General features: G+C 61.4%; 1 protein-coding gene across 1 annotated transcript; it reads left to right on the plus strand.

Annotated features, from left to right (window-relative positions):
• On the plus strand, positions 1 to 14,405 carry NTRK1 (neurotrophic receptor tyrosine kinase 1). Its single transcript, XM_087913973.1, is given in 21 exon segments — positions 1 to 317; positions 3,516 to 3,571; positions 3,574 to 3,589; positions 3,729 to 3,800; positions 4,695 to 4,763; positions 5,450 to 5,610; positions 5,799 to 5,947; positions 6,047 to 6,173; positions 6,593 to 6,928; positions 7,275 to 7,292; positions 7,578 to 7,642; positions 7,760 to 7,862; positions 9,500 to 9,628; positions 9,631 to 9,648; positions 9,818 to 9,832; positions 9,835 to 9,871; positions 9,873 to 9,945; positions 10,108 to 10,280; positions 11,164 to 11,404; positions 12,315 to 12,473; positions 12,879 to 14,405. Coding segments are annotated over 21 exon segments (2,382 nt in total). The 5' UTR covers positions 1 to 138; the 3' UTR covers positions 13,065 to 14,405.
• Positions 14,406 to 15,804: the final 1,399 nt, after the last annotated feature.

Consider the following 15,804-nt stretch of genomic DNA (forward strand, 5'->3'; position numbering starts at 1 on the left):
TGGAGCTGCTGTTGCGTCCCCACGTGCTCCGCAGTAGGGAAGAGGAGCCGGGCAGAGGCAGATGCCCTGAGCTTGCCCCGCGACCCGGGACTCTCCGGGGGAGGCACAGGTGAGAGCGGCCGCTTCTCCGGGTCCGACATGCAGCTCCGCACCTCGGCCGGACTTCTGCTGTGCCTGGGGTGGCTGTGCCTGTCGCCCGGCGGCCCCTCGCCCTGCCTGGAAGAGTGCCGCTGCTACCTGAGCGCGCTGCTCTGCCAGGAGCCGCGCGACATCCACTCGCTGGCGCAGCTGCGCAGCCTGGAGAACTTCACCGAAATGTGAGTGTCCGGGAGGGGGATGCGGAAGGTGGAGCGGAGGGCGGGGAGCTAAGCGAGCCGGAGCGGCGGGTCTCCCCAGAAGAGGGGCGCAGCGGAAGGAAAGTTTGACAGCCGGCGGAGCCTCAGCGCCAGAGTCGGGTCTCGCTCCGGTTCTACCGCCCCTCCCGCTCCTGCTAAAGAGACGCGGACCCTCCCCTGAAAACACCGGGGCGGTCGAGCCCCAAACAAGGGCAGGTGGCTTTCCAAACGGGGTTTGCAGGGAAGCCCCGTCGGAAGCGTTGGCGGCGTTTCCCTGAGCTCCGCTTGGTGCCAACTGCGATAACAGCGCTGAGCAAACTTTGAGGAGGGTTGCAAGGTCGGAACGGCTTTTGTTTTTGCCACAAAACCTAGAGAGGAGGGCGGGGGGGAGAGAAAGAGAGAAGGGAAAAGAGAAAGAAACGAGAGAGAGAAAGAGGCAGAGAGACAGAGAGAGAGAGACTCAAAAACAGAGAAAGAGAAAGAAAGAACGGGCTGAGATGCAAATATCCACATGGATGCGCTTTCTGGGCTGCCAAATAGTGACCAAGTCCCGAGAGCTCCTAAAACTGAAAACTGGTCTTTAATGTTCTGGAGCAGTCAAGAACGGAGCACATCACATAATTTAGAAGTGGCTTTTCTTTGATTCTGTGGCTCAGCAAGTGGCCAGGATCTTGGGGGGGGGGGCAGCAAAGCTTCTGGATGGGGGTGTTGGCCCGGTGGGTCCCCTCACCCCATCCTAGCCGGAGAGGAGACCTGGCAAGGAGCCGTGGAATTACCTCCCCCCCTCCCCCGGGACCATTCTTGATTTTTCCACGGGGGGGCGGGGGCTTGAGCACAGAGTGAGGCAGCCCCTCCTCCCCGCTGCCTTGGTCTCCTGGCCACCAGCCATCTTCCCTGCAGAGGAGGCCACCTCATCTCAGCACGGCCCTGCCTGGCTCCCCCTCCTGGGGTGGTGGTGGCATAATGCTTCCCTAGGCTGCGTTAGCAGCTTCCTAGAAGACCCAGCCCAGGTGGGCCCTTTGTGCCACCGCCATGAGAACGGGTTGCCACATGCTGGCTCCCTTTGGCAGCCCAGCCCCTGCATGTGCGGGGAGGAGGCCAGGCTGGCGGTGAGACCCCCAAAGACAGAGGTGGGGATTCAGGCCGGCCCCGAAGCTAGTTAGGCGTAAAAATGGACACAGCGTGTACCCTGGGAAACATGCCACTGAAATGCTGGTCTCACTGGGATGCTCTCGCCCCCCAAAGGACAGAAGATTTGGGTCCTGCTGATGAGACTTCCATTGAGTAAGGGGGGGGGGGCGACACATGGAAGTCTCACCACCTGGCAGAAGCCCTACCCCCCACCCCTTTCTCAGGGGAGGGTGGGAACAGGTTTGACTTAACAACTTCTCTTGATAGGCCCTGCAGCCCCCAAATGGCGGTTTCTTTCTCCCGTCGGCCTTTGAGGGGTGTTGGGTGGCATCCCTGTTGCAGTCAAGAGGCCCCGATTCATGCCCTGCGCCTGCCACAGGTGGCAACCCACCCTCTTGTGCCCGCAATGCAGTGGAGTTTGTCACCTGGTGCTACTTTCGCCCCTCATCTCTTCTGGTCCTCTCACAACACACACACACACACACACACACACACCTTCCTCCTCCTGCTCTCTGGCACCCCCTTTTCTCAGATGACTTGGGCGTTTCTTTATTATTTTACAAACCTTTCCCCTCTTCCTCAGGATCACTTTGGGCGCTTGGGCTGTTCATAACTTGCAGGCTGGAGAGGGCAGACAACCTTTCCTCTGTTCCACATGGGTTGTGTGTGTGTGTGTGTAATCCTCATTTAGCAGCCAGGACGGATAGTTTGTAAGCCGCACAAACCCAAATCGTAGCCAGCATCACTTTCGTGGGTGAGAGGCAAAGAGGTTTGAACGGAGACGTTGCGAGGGGAGGAAAATCAATGCTTTGAACGCTGGGATCCGAACGCATTAGACAGCCCGTAAATATTTCAGAGTAGGCCAGTCAGCCACATTCATTACATTTTTCCATTCATTTGACGCAGAGAGCAAATTAAAGGCAGCGGGGCGGGGTGGGGGAGCCAAAGCTGTCAACACATTAATTGTGTTAATTCTTGGAAAACAATGTGTCATTGCGGGTCAGCCACCTAGAAGGACCTCATCGGTTTTGAGGGCTGCTTTGTCTGGCCTGAGATTCAGTCCGGTGGGCCGGTTTAACTTGGTTATTTGTAAAAAGGGCCAAAGGAGCCTTTTTGGATCAGGAGTTTCCTTCCACTCCAGCTAACCTTGGTTGCTTTCTAGAGACAGAAGGAGCTTTTTGTGGGAATGCACGCGTGTGGTCTCTATTTTGGTTTGCTCTGTGGATGAAGGGGCACCATCCTGCCCGGGGCTGAAGCTCCACTTCAGGTTCCCGCTAATAGCTCCTCTCTCCTCCTCTCCTCTCCTCTCTTCTGAACCGCTTAAGTGGCGAGGAGAACGGATGGTCCATTATGCCAAGGCTGTTTTTCCCAACATCAGAGGGACCCATCAATTATGCCCGGTGCCAGGGAGAGAGGAGCTCCCGGAAAAGCTGTGGCGAGGTGGGGAGGGAGGTGCCAGTCGGTCCTGCCCGGGCTGAGCCACAGCGAGCCAGCCCCGCGGCTGAGCATCCCAAGCCCCACTGAAGGGCACCGGCCCACTCGTGGCTCCTGGGTTTTGAACAGCGGTTTGCGCTTCCACTCGGCAACCCCCCAAATGCCTTGTGGGTTCACGTCTTGGTCTGAAGTGGGGCAGACACCCCGGGACGGAGGGCCAAAAACAGCCCCTAAAGGAGTTTTTGCTGATTTTCTGGCTGTGATAAATGAAATAATATATATATATATATATATATATATTTATATTTATTTATATATATATTATTTATTTATATTTATTTATTTATTTATTTATTTGCAACTTAGAGTCTCTTTGTGATCTTCCCATTAAGATTTCAGGTTTAATATTCTGTGCTTTGTATTTTTGCTCCTGTGTTCCTGTTTATTGAAATACCATGTGAATGTGCCATACAAAAAAAAAAAAAAAAAAACAGAAAGAAAGACATAATACCGAAGGGTGAGAAAGGGGCTGGAACTGGGCCGGAAAGTGGCCGGCTCTGGCAGGGTCTCCTCTGCCGCAGAGCCAGAGCCGGAAGGGGATCTGCTCTTTTTCAGAGTTGTCGAAAACCAGGCCGGGCTGATCAACCTGACTGGGGACGACCTGAAAAATCCCGGGAGCTGAAGAATCTGTGAGTTTTGGAGAGGGGGGCTTGGCCAGCTCAAGGGGGAGGATGGGGGGGTTGTTGGCAGAGGGGCTCTGCCTGGGTGGAGGAGGAGGCGATTCTTCACCCCTTCCCGCCCTCTGAAGACCCTACGCTTGTCTTGCAGGACGATTGCGAGGACCAACCTGAAGTTCATCGCGCCAGATGCCTTCAAGGCCAGCCCAAATCTGACCCACGTGTGAGTGTTAGGCATGGGGCCTTTCTTCTTGGGGCTGGGAGGGGGGTGCAGGGGGCTTCCTGCAGAGAGGGTCTTTGAGGCACGGGCAGGAGGGATGATCCTCAGCTGAGGCTCAAAGCTAGGCTGGGGGATTCTGGGAGTTGAAGTCCACCCGCCTTAGACTTGCCGGCGTGGAGCAATCCTGGCTGAAACGATGACCGATCTTCCTCGGGAAGAGGAACTGGGCTCTGCTCCATCTGAGAAACCCCAGGGGTCCCTCCCTGCCCCCCCCCCTCGCAGGTCGATCCTGCTCCCCCTGGCCCCTTCCCCTTTGTTCATTAACAGCTTGCCTGGAACCGCGATTAATCATTGTTAGGGTTAATGTCCCTCTGCAACCCACAACGATCGATGGATCCCTGCTCAGCACAGCTCTGGCTGCCCTCTTGGCAGGCGGGAAAGCCACGCCGAAGCCACCGGATAGGATCGGCTGGTGTGGGGCCAGCCCGGCCCGGGGGGGGGGGGCAGGGGGGAGCAACAGGCAGCACCGAGGCCAGAAGCCCCTGGGAGGGTCCGTTCCAAAGGGCAAAAGCCATGGCTTCCATTCCTGGGATGTCCGGGCAGGCCCTGGCCTCCCTCAGACCAGGCACCGGGTCACCTCCCCATGAGGGTGGAGGGGACGATGCTGTCGAAAGGTCAGCCTGGGCACGAGCCACGGGGCGGGGCTGCCTCCGTTGGGCGGCTCACCCAAACAAACCTGGATCGGGTGAACTTAGTGATGCAAAACGAAACAGCTACGGAGTGCTGCCTGGCGGAGGCTTCTGGGTCAGTCCCAGCCGGACGAGGCTGCCCCTGCAGGGAAAGCAAGCGGCAGGCAGAGAAGGCGCAAGGATGTCGTTTCCTTCTGTCTCTCCGTAGGAATCTGGCCTTCAACCAGCTGGAGTTCCTCTCCTGGAGGACCTTCCACCATCTCCGCCTTCAGGAGCTGTGAGTCCACACACACACACACACACACACACACAGACCCTTCCAACTCACAAAGCCCCTGCTCCCCCTGCCCCCCCCCCTCACCCCCCCGCTATCTTCCAATCTTTAAATTTGACTCCGCTGGAGTCGGGCTTTCCTGAACCGGCCAGGAGATTTCGGAGTTCTTTGGACATTCAAGCTGTTTAATTTGTCCTGATGGAAACTGGTTCATTCCTTCCGACTCCCGGTGAGCGTCTCCCGCAAAATATCCCGGCTTTCCTGCTGAGGACAGGCCTGACCCGGGTGGGGTGATGGAGGGTGGACGTCCCCTTCCTCACGGCGCTGTTTGGCCTCGGATGTCCCTGCGAGGTTCCGCCCTTCTGGGCTGGATTGATTAACTCAGGATAAAAGGGGCCTGGCATGCCGGCTCCTACTCCCTAATGCAATTTGGAGATCCACTCCGCTTTAAGCAAGTATTAAAAGATCGGCGTGGATAAATTGGGTTTCCAGCCAGGCTTGGCAAATATCGCTGTTCCCGTTTAATGCTATTCTGGAGAGCCGGAGGCATTGACCAAAAAATTAAAATAAGGAGACGGATGTTCTCCGGGCCCTCTATTCTGGATGGAAGCTGGCGGGGGGGGAGGAAGAGTTTGCAGCTTTTTCGGGCTGACTGTGTCGTTCCCCCCACTCTGGCTTCCTCTGGGCAGGGTCCTTGTGGGAAACCCCCTCCGGTGCGTTTGCGGGCTGCTGTGGCTGCAGTCCTGGCAGCAGAAGAGGCAGCTGGACTGGGCGGGCAACCAGTCCCTCCAGTGCCTGCAGGAGGACAGGACCCTGGTTCCCCTCTTCAACCTCACCCTCTCCGGCTGTGGTAAGGCAGAGCCCCCCTCAGTGGGAGACCCCGGCCGAAATTCAGCGGACGGGAGCTCCTAATTCCAGCCCTGTCCAGAATTTTCCCGGCTCCTTTTACTGCTGCAAGAGAGTCCCTCTCCAGCCTTTTTGGGGGGAGGGGGTTGGTGGCTACCTGAAGCCCCCCTCTCCCCCTCCATCCCTGTGCAGATTTCCCCAAGGTCAGGATCGACTATGACCCCACCCCGATGGGGGAAGGCGAGAGTGTCAACCTGACGTGTCACATCGCAGGAGAGCCGCAGCCGGTGGCGGTTTGGGATTTGCCCAAGGTGGGGGGTGAACACCCCATCCAAACCAAGGCAAGTTGTGGGTGTGGCTGACCAAATGTGGCTCCCCGGAGCCCTTAAAGTGGGTGGGGGGGGCTGGCTGGTCAGGGACCCCTGTTTCTGCTCCCCCAGAAGTCGGCGTCGGAAATCGTGCTGCAGATCACCAACGTCTCTGCCAGCTACAACCTACAAAACATCACCTGCCAAGCAGAGAACGAGGCGGGCATGGGGCAGGCTGTCGCCCGGCTGAATGTGACCTGTAAGAGGGAAGGGGGCACGGGGGCTGGGGGGGGGGGGGCCGTCCCTTTTAGCTGGAATTCAGCAAAGGGGCCTGAGAACAAAGAATGAGCTGCTTGTCTCTGTGTTTGGCAGCTAGGAGATTTTTTTCCTTGCAAGAAGGGGAAAAGTGCCCAGGTGGCAGATTGAGCAAACCAGCACAGAGATAGGGTGGGCTTCCCCCTCCCTGAGGTGGTACAGTCCAGCCTCGGTGTTCACGACTCTACCGCCCAGCTTGGGGCTGATCCAAGCCCAGCAGAGAACTTGTCCAGCTGGGTCACTTTTTCAATCCCTCGTCCCTCTTGGAGGTCCAGTCTTGATCTGACCGGGGGGGGGAAGGGGGGGAGCATCTCGAGTCCAGTCTGGGATGCCCCACAACCCCCCCTTTCCCCCTTTCTGCAGTCCCAGCCGTGATCCGCGCAATGGGTCAGGCCGTCATGTACTACCGCTGGTGCATCCCCTTCTCCGTGGACGGCAACCCCACGCCCAGCATCCGGTGGCAGCTGGACCACAGGGACCTCCAGGAGACGCAGATCATCCACACCAAGCTCTTCCCGGAAGACGCCCCGACTTCCACCATCGTCCACGGCTGCCTGATCCTGGACAAGCCCTCGCACTTCTTCAATGGCAACTACACCCTGCTGGTGGCCAACGCCCTGGGCTCGGCCTCCTGCACCACCTACCAGCACTTCATGGCGCTCCCGGACGAAGGCTTCAACGAGGAGGAACCCTTTCACGGTGCCAGCCTCTGTGGGCTTCTGGGTCAGGCGCGGGGCGGTCCGCAGCCGCCGAGAGGCGCCAAAGGCGGCGGTGCAGAAAACAAGGGGGCAGCCAGGCGGTGTCTTTCTTTAAAGGACGCCCCGGGGTGCAGAGCCCCCCGAAGGGGCCTGTCGAGGCAGGCCTTGCCGTGGGTGCCTGTGGGTGCCTGGGGGGGGGGGTGTTTGTGTGCAAGAAAGAGAGAGGAGGAGGAGGAGGAGGAGGGGAGAGGGTGCAATTGGGGGTCTGTCCCATTTGTGTGGGGGAGGCACCTGAGCTCCGAAGGTTCTCCAACTTCCCCTCTTCTCCTTCTTTCCTGGCTGCTCAGGCTCCCTCACGCCCGACAGTAAGTGAGGTTCTCTTTTGCCCTGGGGGAGGGGGGAGGGAGGAGGGCCCCACCCCACCCGGGACAGAGGAGGGCCATGCGGAAACTGGGGTGCTTTCCAGTGGAGAGCCCCTCCTCCCTCTCTCTTTGTGGGTGAGGGCACCCCGCAGAGAGCCTTTGCGCCCCAGGATCCAAGGGCAGGGAGGGTGGGGACAGTTACGAGAGCAGTGGGGGAGGGGATGCTACTGGGGGGGGGGGGCTGCCTGCCCAGAAATGGCCTGATTCTCTTCTCCCTTTTGTGCCCAGGAGCGGAGGACGCAAATGGCACCCAGGGGGGCGCTGTGGAGACCTCAGAGGAGCAGCCGATCGGGGTAAAGGGCCGAGAAGGAGCCCCCTTGGGGAGAGAGGGAAGGAGGGAGGGAGGGGAGCCTTCTTCTCTGGGGGCGCAGCCAAGGGTGCCACCCTCTTTCTCCCTCCACACTCTGCAGATCTCTGTGGCCGTGGTCCTGGCTGTTTGTGCCTGCATCTTCCTGTCCATCATGCTGGTCATCCTAAACAAGTGTGGACAGCGCTCCAAATTCAGCATCAAGCGTAAGTGGGGGGCGGGGGGGCTTCAGCCTTCCCTACCCCCCCATGCACTGGGCTGGAAATGGACTTCTCCAGGGGTGGACATCTGTGGGCCCCCCCCCGGTGGCTTCCCAGGGCAGCCGTGGCTTTCCTTGCCCTGACCGGAGGAGGTGGTCAGGAGGGCTGGAGAAGGAGAGGCGTCGGGGGGAGGAGGAGCTGCCGCCCCCCCAGCCTGCCCCCCCCACTTCATTAGTCTTCCTCCTCCTCCTCCTCCTCCTCCTCCTCCTCCTCCCCCTCCCCCTCCAGGCAGGCATCAGCTGCTAATTCACTGCTGGAATCGATTCAGGCTGTAAATGGGCTTGATCGGCCTGAATCACCCCCAGGGGGCCTGGAAAGGCAGCAAAATGCTGCGGGGGTGGGGTGGGGCAGGGGGAGGGAAGCAGCAGCCACTTGTTGTTAGAGTCCTCCAGACCCCCCCCAACACACACACACACACACACACGCACACGCACGCACCCCACCCTCTTGCCTCCTGCTCAGCTGGCAGGGACCAAGCTGGCTCTGATTCTGGGGCTGCCAAGCCTCCAACGGGGCTGCAAGATGCTGCCTGTCCAGGCCTGCCAGTTGCCAGGCCTCCCTGCTCGCCCCCCTCCCCATTGTCAGGTAGACTCCAGCTGCCTTTGGCTGCTCTCGCAGAAGAAGCAGGGTGGCACGATTGACCCCCTACCCAGGTCAGCTCAGAAGCCGGCAAGGCCAAGCCCCTTCGGGTCCCGCCGGGAGAAGCACCAGAGCCTTCTGGAAGCCCACCACCGCTTCTCCCCAGAGCGGCTCCGGAGCCGCCCTCTCCCCCCGCCCCCAGGCTCCAGCAGCCGTGACGTTGATGAAGAAGCATGGGGAAGCACTGAGGGGGGGGCTCGGACCCTCTCACAGTAATTACTGGAGGCTTAAATGCTCGGCTGACGGCTCCCTCGGCACGGCCGGCCTTTCAGGAGGGGCACCACATTGGCGCGGCACACAAGCCCCTCCTCGCGCACCGCAGGCTGCTCAGGCCACAGATGCGCCTTCCTAGCAGGCCCCGATGGCCACGGTCGGCACTGCCTCCTCCGGCCGGCCAGGTCTGGGGGATTCCCTGGAGGACCCCCTGGAAAAGGGAGTCTCGGCCCCTGAACCGCCTGGCCTGGGCCTGAAAGGGTGGGTGGGATACCACCAGGAAATCCAAAACTGTCAGAGAGGAAAGTCAAAGAACATCCCAGGACAAGGCTGGATGAACCAGCTCTGCAAAATTTGCACGGAGGCTCTTCCAGAGTTTGCCAACTCCTTGAAAATTATGCAGCTTACCCTCTTCCTCCTCCTCCTCCTCCTCCTCCTCCTTGTCCAGGCTGCTGTGGGCTGTCTCCTGGGAGGGCACTTCCCTGGGGAAATGTAAACCCTCCCCAGGCAGGCTGGGCTTCCCACCACAAGGGAACCCCCAGTGCTGGTCACACCAAACTCTTCCGCCATTCACCCTCGACTGACCCAGCCAGGCTCTTAGGCGGCTCTCCCACCTGGGAGCCTCTGTGACCGTCCGAGGCCCGGCCAGCTGACCCTCACGCCCCGCTAGAGCCTCAGGCCTGGCCGGCAGCCGCTGGGCCGCTTCGGCAACCCCCTGGCCTCCTCCACAGGGTCCGTGGTGTTGGCTCAAGAGGACAACCTAGCCCTGGCGCTGCAGTTCATGGACGGGGGGAGCAGCAGCCCCCGCTCCTCCGTGGAGGCCAAGCTGGAGGGGCTCAAGAGCAGCTTCGTGGAGAACCCCAGTACTTCTCCAACACCGGTAGGCCCTTGGGGCGGGGGGCGGGGCGGGCTGCACTGCTGGGGGGCGGCACTTTCTCAGCCCCTCCTGGTCCCCAGCTGGGCTCCCTCACCCTGCTCCCACCCGGGATCACACGCCCCAAGGGATCTCCCTCTGACCCCCACCCCCATTGATGCTTGGCTTCCCCCAGCTGTCCGGCACCTCAAGCGCGGGAGATTGTGCTGAAGTGGGAGCTGGGCGAGGGGCTTCGGGAAGGTCTTCCTGGCCGAGTGCCACAACCTCAGCCTCACCCAGGAGAAGATGCTGGTGGCCGTGAAGGTGAGGACCCCTCCCCTCCGCCCCCTTCCTCGCCCCTCTGGGTCTGGGGAAGGGGCCACCTGGAAGGACCACCGGGCTCCCCGGGGTCCCGCAGCCGTTTTGGTTTGGGACCCCGACTCTCCTCGCTGAGCGCCCCCCTCCCCCTCCTCCTTCTCTCCGGAGACCCTGAAAGAAGCCACCGAGAGCGCCCGGCTGGACTTCCAGCGGGAGGCCGAGCTGCTGACCGTCCTGCAGCACGAGCACATCGTCAAGTTCTACGGGGTCTGCACCGACGGGGAGCCCCTCATCATGCTCTTCGAGTACATGAAGCACGGGGACCTCAACCGCTTCCTCCGGTCAGTGGGGCGCCCGGCAGGCAGTGAGGGGCTGCGTGGCTCAGAGCCTCCCTCCCTCCCTCTCTCTCTCTCTCTCTCCCTCTCCCTCCTTTTCCAGAGGTTGGGTCCGTGTGGCCCACCACTGTCCCCCCTCGTTCCTCCCCCGCTCCCCGCCCTGCGCCCCTTCCCCCCACCCCGTTCTCCATTACTGGAGCAGCCTCCCCAGCCTTCTCTCCTCCTCCGCGGCTAATGCAATCTTCCCTTTGCAATATTGATTAGATTAGTTGTCTGAAAGGCTCAAATTGAAGGGGATTGGCCATCAGCGGGAATAATCAGAAGCTCTTTCGATCGGCCCCCAGGTATTGCCCGTAGGCGAGAGCTGCCAGCCGCCCTGCCGCTCGCAGACTTACGGTGATAAGAGTTGGCATTAATGGAGCCGGGGGGCACGGCCAGGGCCTCAGCCGGCTCCCTCGGTCGGGTTTTGTGTCAAGGAAGAAAAGGAGACTTGCTTTGGGAGAGGCCCGGCTCGCCCTGCTGGGGGCGTCCCGCAGACCCTGGGGCAGAGCCAAAGGCTGCCCAGCCGCCTCCAGCCGCAGGAGACCAGGAGTGTCCCTCGGCTGGGCTTCCTGCCCGCCATGGCTGGTTGGGATGAGCCCTGAGATAGTCGGGGGTTTCTCTTGTGGGCACGTGGGGGGAATTCCTCATCCCCCTCCCCACCCTCAGCTGCAATCCTGCCATTCCCAAACCCTTCTGGAGGTTATCAGGTTCCGGGGAGAAGGTGACCAAAGCGGAAGACTGGACGTCCGGCCTGGTGGGCGCCAATCCCAGCCACACACAGCTCGGAAGGAGCAATTTGCGAGGTCCAAGCAGAGGAGGGTCTCACCTTCCCCCCCCAACCTTGCAGGTCACACGGGCCTGATGCCAAGATGCTGGACAGCGGGAACGGCCCGTCCTTTGGCCAGCTGACCCTGAGCGAAATGCTGCAGATCGCCACGCAGATTGCTTCCGGCATGGTCTACCTGGCCTGCCAGCACTTTGTCCACCGGGACCTGGCCACCCGCAACTGCCTGGTGGGACACGGCCTGGTGGTGAAAATCGGGGACTTTGGCATGTCGCGGGACGTTTACAGCACCGACTATTACCGGGTGAGGGCGGGGGTCACCTGCGGCCTTCTGGGGGTGGGGGGGTTAGGGCTCCCCCCGACCTTGGCCGCACTGCCCCTCTCCGCAGGCGATTCGGAGCCCGCTGCCTTCCTGTCGCCTGTGCCCGTCCGGCTGGGAGGCCGCTCTCTCCTGGCTGGCACCAGGGGCTCCTCTTTGCCTCCCCGGGAGACCCTCTGCTCCTGCCCCCGAGGTGCAAGAGGGATCCTCACCAAGAGTGCCGGTGCCTCTGGGGCTGGTACCTGCTCGGGGGGCCGGCCGGGCATTTGGGGGTTCTCTGCCAGGCTGGCATTCAAGCTTCGGCTCCCCTTCTCCCTCCCAGGCAGGGGGAACCTGGCCGGGCCAGTCCTCCCTCCCTCCCTCCCTCCCTCCCCCCCTTTTTCCCTTTTAGTTTCTCCCCGGCCTCTATTTATATTTAATGGGGCCTGGGGTGGAAAAACCGATCAGCACTTAGCCAGTGGAAAGATGGGGGGGGGGCTGCTATTTAACGGTTAATTAAAAGGGGGGGGAGAAGGAGCAAGAAAGCAGGTGGAGGCTGGGAAAGGGAGGGGAGGAGGGGGAGGGGGAGACTTTGGGGGGGCTCCTCCCTAGGAAGCATCCTGCTTAAGTGCACCTCCTGGAGCGGAAGGGGGGCCATCCTGGGGCAGAGGTCGTGCCCGTCCCCACGGCTGCCGTTCCCCCACAAATTCTGGGGTGCTGTGCCCCCCTGACTGGCATGTCTTCCGCGCCCTGCCTGGTCCCCCCGTCCTGCCCGGCAAGGAACCTGCCCAGCTCCAACCCCTGCCGTGGCCCATGTGGCGTCTCGCTGCAGCGTCCCCCCGGGCTCCGCCGACCTGGCCCCGCTCGGTCGGGCCCCCCCCAGCCGCTCACCCCGTGCCTCCCCCCCCCTCTCCAGGTGGGGGGCCGTACCATGCTCCCCATCCGCTGGATGCCCCCCGAGAGCATCCTCTACCGCAAGTTCACCACCGAGAGCGACATCTGGAGCTTTGGCGTGGTCCTGTGGGAGATCTTCACCTACGGGAAGCAGCCCTGGTACCAGCTCTCCAACACCGAGGTAAAGGGGGGGGGAGGGGAGGGAACGGAGGAGGGGAGGGGGGACGTTGGCCCTCTCTTGCTCCCATTGCTGGTGGGCGGCTGGGACTGCGGGGGGCTCAGCTCGTGGCCAGCTTGGGGGGAGGGCGGGACACCCCAGGAGGGAAAGGGGAAGGGCGGGGTGAGTCCCCAGTGAACGGTGGGGGAGGGGTGTCCCTCTTCCCCAGGTTAGCCAATCCCAGGCTTTCCTGCGCGGGCGGCCACTTTTCAGGGGGCACCTTTGGTGTCCTGGGAGGAGAACTTCCGCGCCAGGGGAATCCCGGCTGCCCTCCAGCCCCGAATGGGCAGCCTGCAGGCAGGGTGGCCGTGGCCCTGCGGGGCTTCTAGCCCACAAGCCGGCCATGCTCGCCCCTCTCCCGCCCTGCAGGCCATCGAGTGCATCACGCAGGGCCGGGAGCTGGAGAGGCCGCGCACTTGCCCCTCCGAGGTCTACGCCATCATGCAGAGCTGCTGGCAACGGGAGCCTCAGCAGCGGCAGCGCATGAAGCACCTCCACAGCCGCTTGCAGGCGATGGCCAAGGCCCCCCCGGTGTACCTGGCTATTCTCAGCTAAGGGGCAGGCGGGGGGCAGGCGGGGAGCCCCCCCCAACCTTCTCCATCTTCACATCCATCCATCCATCCATCCGAGAAACTCAACCCAGGCAAGGCCCCGTTGCCTGAACTCCTGCCTGCCACGGAAGATGCTTCTTCCCCTCGGGGGAGCCAGCCCGTTTTTCTCTGCCTGCTGTGGGCAGGACTGGGAAGCGGCCCCTTCCCCACCTCCTCTGCGTGTGTGTGTGTGTGTGTGTGTGTGTCAAGGCTAGTGTAGGGAAAGAGACCCCGACCCGCCGATGGAAGCCCCACCCGATGGCCTGAATTCGCTGGAGCTGCTCCAGGGTGACGTCAGCCGGCGTCTCTGTCCTTCCCCGAGTGACTCTCTCAGACGCCTCCGGTGGGGTGGGGGGGGGCGGGGGGCACCAGGAGAACTGCTGCTGTTCCTTCCATCCTCTTATTTATTGTCCTGAGCTGGAGATCTTCCTTGTCATAATTACACTTTTCCTGGCAATGGGGTGGGTGGGGGGCGGGGGGGGGATCTGGAGGAATCAGACCAACCCTGGTGCAGAAAGCAACCTGAGATTTAGAACGGGCTGGCAAAGGGCGAGGGACCCCCCCACCCCCCCAGGTCGATTAAGACCCCCAGAAGCCCCGTCATCCCCAGTGAGTCACAGTCTGAACCGAAGCTTCGCTGCTCTTTGAATAAGGCATTCAAAATAACCCGCTTCCCCCCCACCCACCCCCCGGCCGAGGTGGGCTGCAGCCATAATCGGCGGGCGGCTTTTTGGGCAAGGAGCCCCCCCCCTGCCAAGGCGAGAGCCCTCTGGCCACCCAGCCTGCCTTTGCCCCCCTGCCCCGCCGGCTTTTTTTCACACTTGGTTGTGAAGCTTTTCACACTTTCCCAGAGGACAAGCGGGGTCTAGGAGAGGCTCTCTGGGAAAGTGCCTTTCAAAAGATTAGCGTGCAGGACAATCGGCCACCTTCCCCCTCCTCAGAACACCCCCCTCCCCAAACATGGGCTCTTCCACGTGCCCCGCTCTTAAGGGGGGGGCAGAAATGCAATTTTCAAGGCAGGGGGGATTAAGGAATGACGTTTAATTGGATTGCAGACCCCCGATAGAGGGATTAGGCTCCGCTGGAGCGGTTTCCACCTGTCGGAGCGCGGAATAGATTGGCTGGGAGGTTGTGGACGGGGCAGACCCTACTCGTCTCCCCAGTGGAGGTTGGGGGTGGGGGTGGGGGCAGGCCATGCCCAGGCTGAGCTCTTGGTGTTAGATGTGTGTATGAATTGGAAGAACATGCTGGAGAGAACCTGGGCTGAATAATGAAATAAAATCTCTCAGATTCATTCATCTCTTTAGAGGAGACGCATCTGCCTTTTTTTTTCCCGCTCAGAGACCACCGTGCAGGACTGGGGAGGGGAACCCCCCAAATCCTCCTCTGCCCTCGTTTGTGGGGTGCAGTTGGGCCTTCCTTCGCTTGCTCCAAATCTGGGGGTCCCAGTCAAAGCCAGGCCCTTTGGGCACGGGAGCCATTTCTTCCCTTCCATTTCCGCCTCTTTGCAGGAATACACGAATTCTGCTGGGTTTTTATTCGGTAATCCGAATCTTCCTGTAGCCAAAATCTGTTTTCCCATTTCTGGAATGAGAGGCCTGGAGGCCTGGAGGCTCTTTCTGAGCGATCTCTTCCAGAGACCTGTCTGGTCTCGGGGCAGGAGGGATCCAGGCCACCTTCACGCCTTTCTCTGATGATTCATCCCCGAGAAGGTTGGCTTTCCTTGGGCTCTGCCAGGCCTCCATCGAAGGAAAGGGGTCCCTTCTCTTCCCGCCCCCTTAGCGAGCCCCCTGTGCGAAGCTGCGCGGGGCGTCCCCTGGTCCTTTGGCCCACCCGATCTGGGCAGGAGATCATTCAGATTCAGCTGCCAGCCACGTCTCTGCCTCCCTCCGCTGATTGGGGGTGACAAGAAGAGCAATTGGCCCCCCGAGAGAAAGAAAATGTGCACCTTCATCTAATCAAAAGCCTTATTGAATCCTCGGTAATCGCATCTGTGGAGAAATGGGGGCAGCAACTCCTGGCCAGCTGGGTCTCTAATGGGGCCGAATTGATTACATCTGAGTGATGAACAGGCCCGTTTGCTTGTCGCCAAAGGCGAGGCGGGCGGGGCGGGGGGAGGCAGCGGTGTTTGGTTCAGGGGCCAGCGGACCGCCCTTCCCACTCGGGGGCAGAACGGGCACCAAGGGCCCACCGCAGAAGGGGGTGCCCCAAACCCGGACCCAGGAGGAGATTCCTGCCAGCCCCAAGAGGAAGCTCCACAACGTGGCACGCAACGGCTCCCTCAGCCTGTGGGGTGGCCCTTACGTCCTGGGGCCAAATGTGGCAGGGCACCAATTGGCATCAGGGCAGGAGCAGGGCATTGGGGGGGCCACGGAGGCTCCAGGGCTATGGGGAGTTCTGGGGGTCAGAAGGGAGCAAGGATCGGCAGCCCCGGGCATCCCAGGAGACCAGCTGCGCATTGGGGGGCCATAACCAGCCACTGCATCCCCCAAAGACCCCGAAAGTGGGCAACGGCCGAGCTCCGGATGAGCCCCTAGGGCTCCCCTCTGCCCAGGCAGACGGGGGTGAATCGCGATTCAGCCCCTGGGAAGGCTCCCCGCCCTCCCGGCCCTGGCAGCCACGCCAGCCAGCCTGCTCCTTCCTTCCCCCTCCCTGGGCTGAGCTGGGAAAAGACCCCCCATCCCCCCGGTGAGCCGGGGGTGGCG

Source organism: Pseudonaja textilis, chromosome 16 (assembly GCF_049901715.1).
Source record: "Pseudonaja textilis isolate UNSWEBS1 chromosome 16, rPseTex1.2, whole genome shotgun sequence".
Lineage (NCBI taxonomy): Eukaryota > Metazoa > Chordata > Lepidosauria > Squamata > Elapidae > Pseudonaja > Pseudonaja textilis.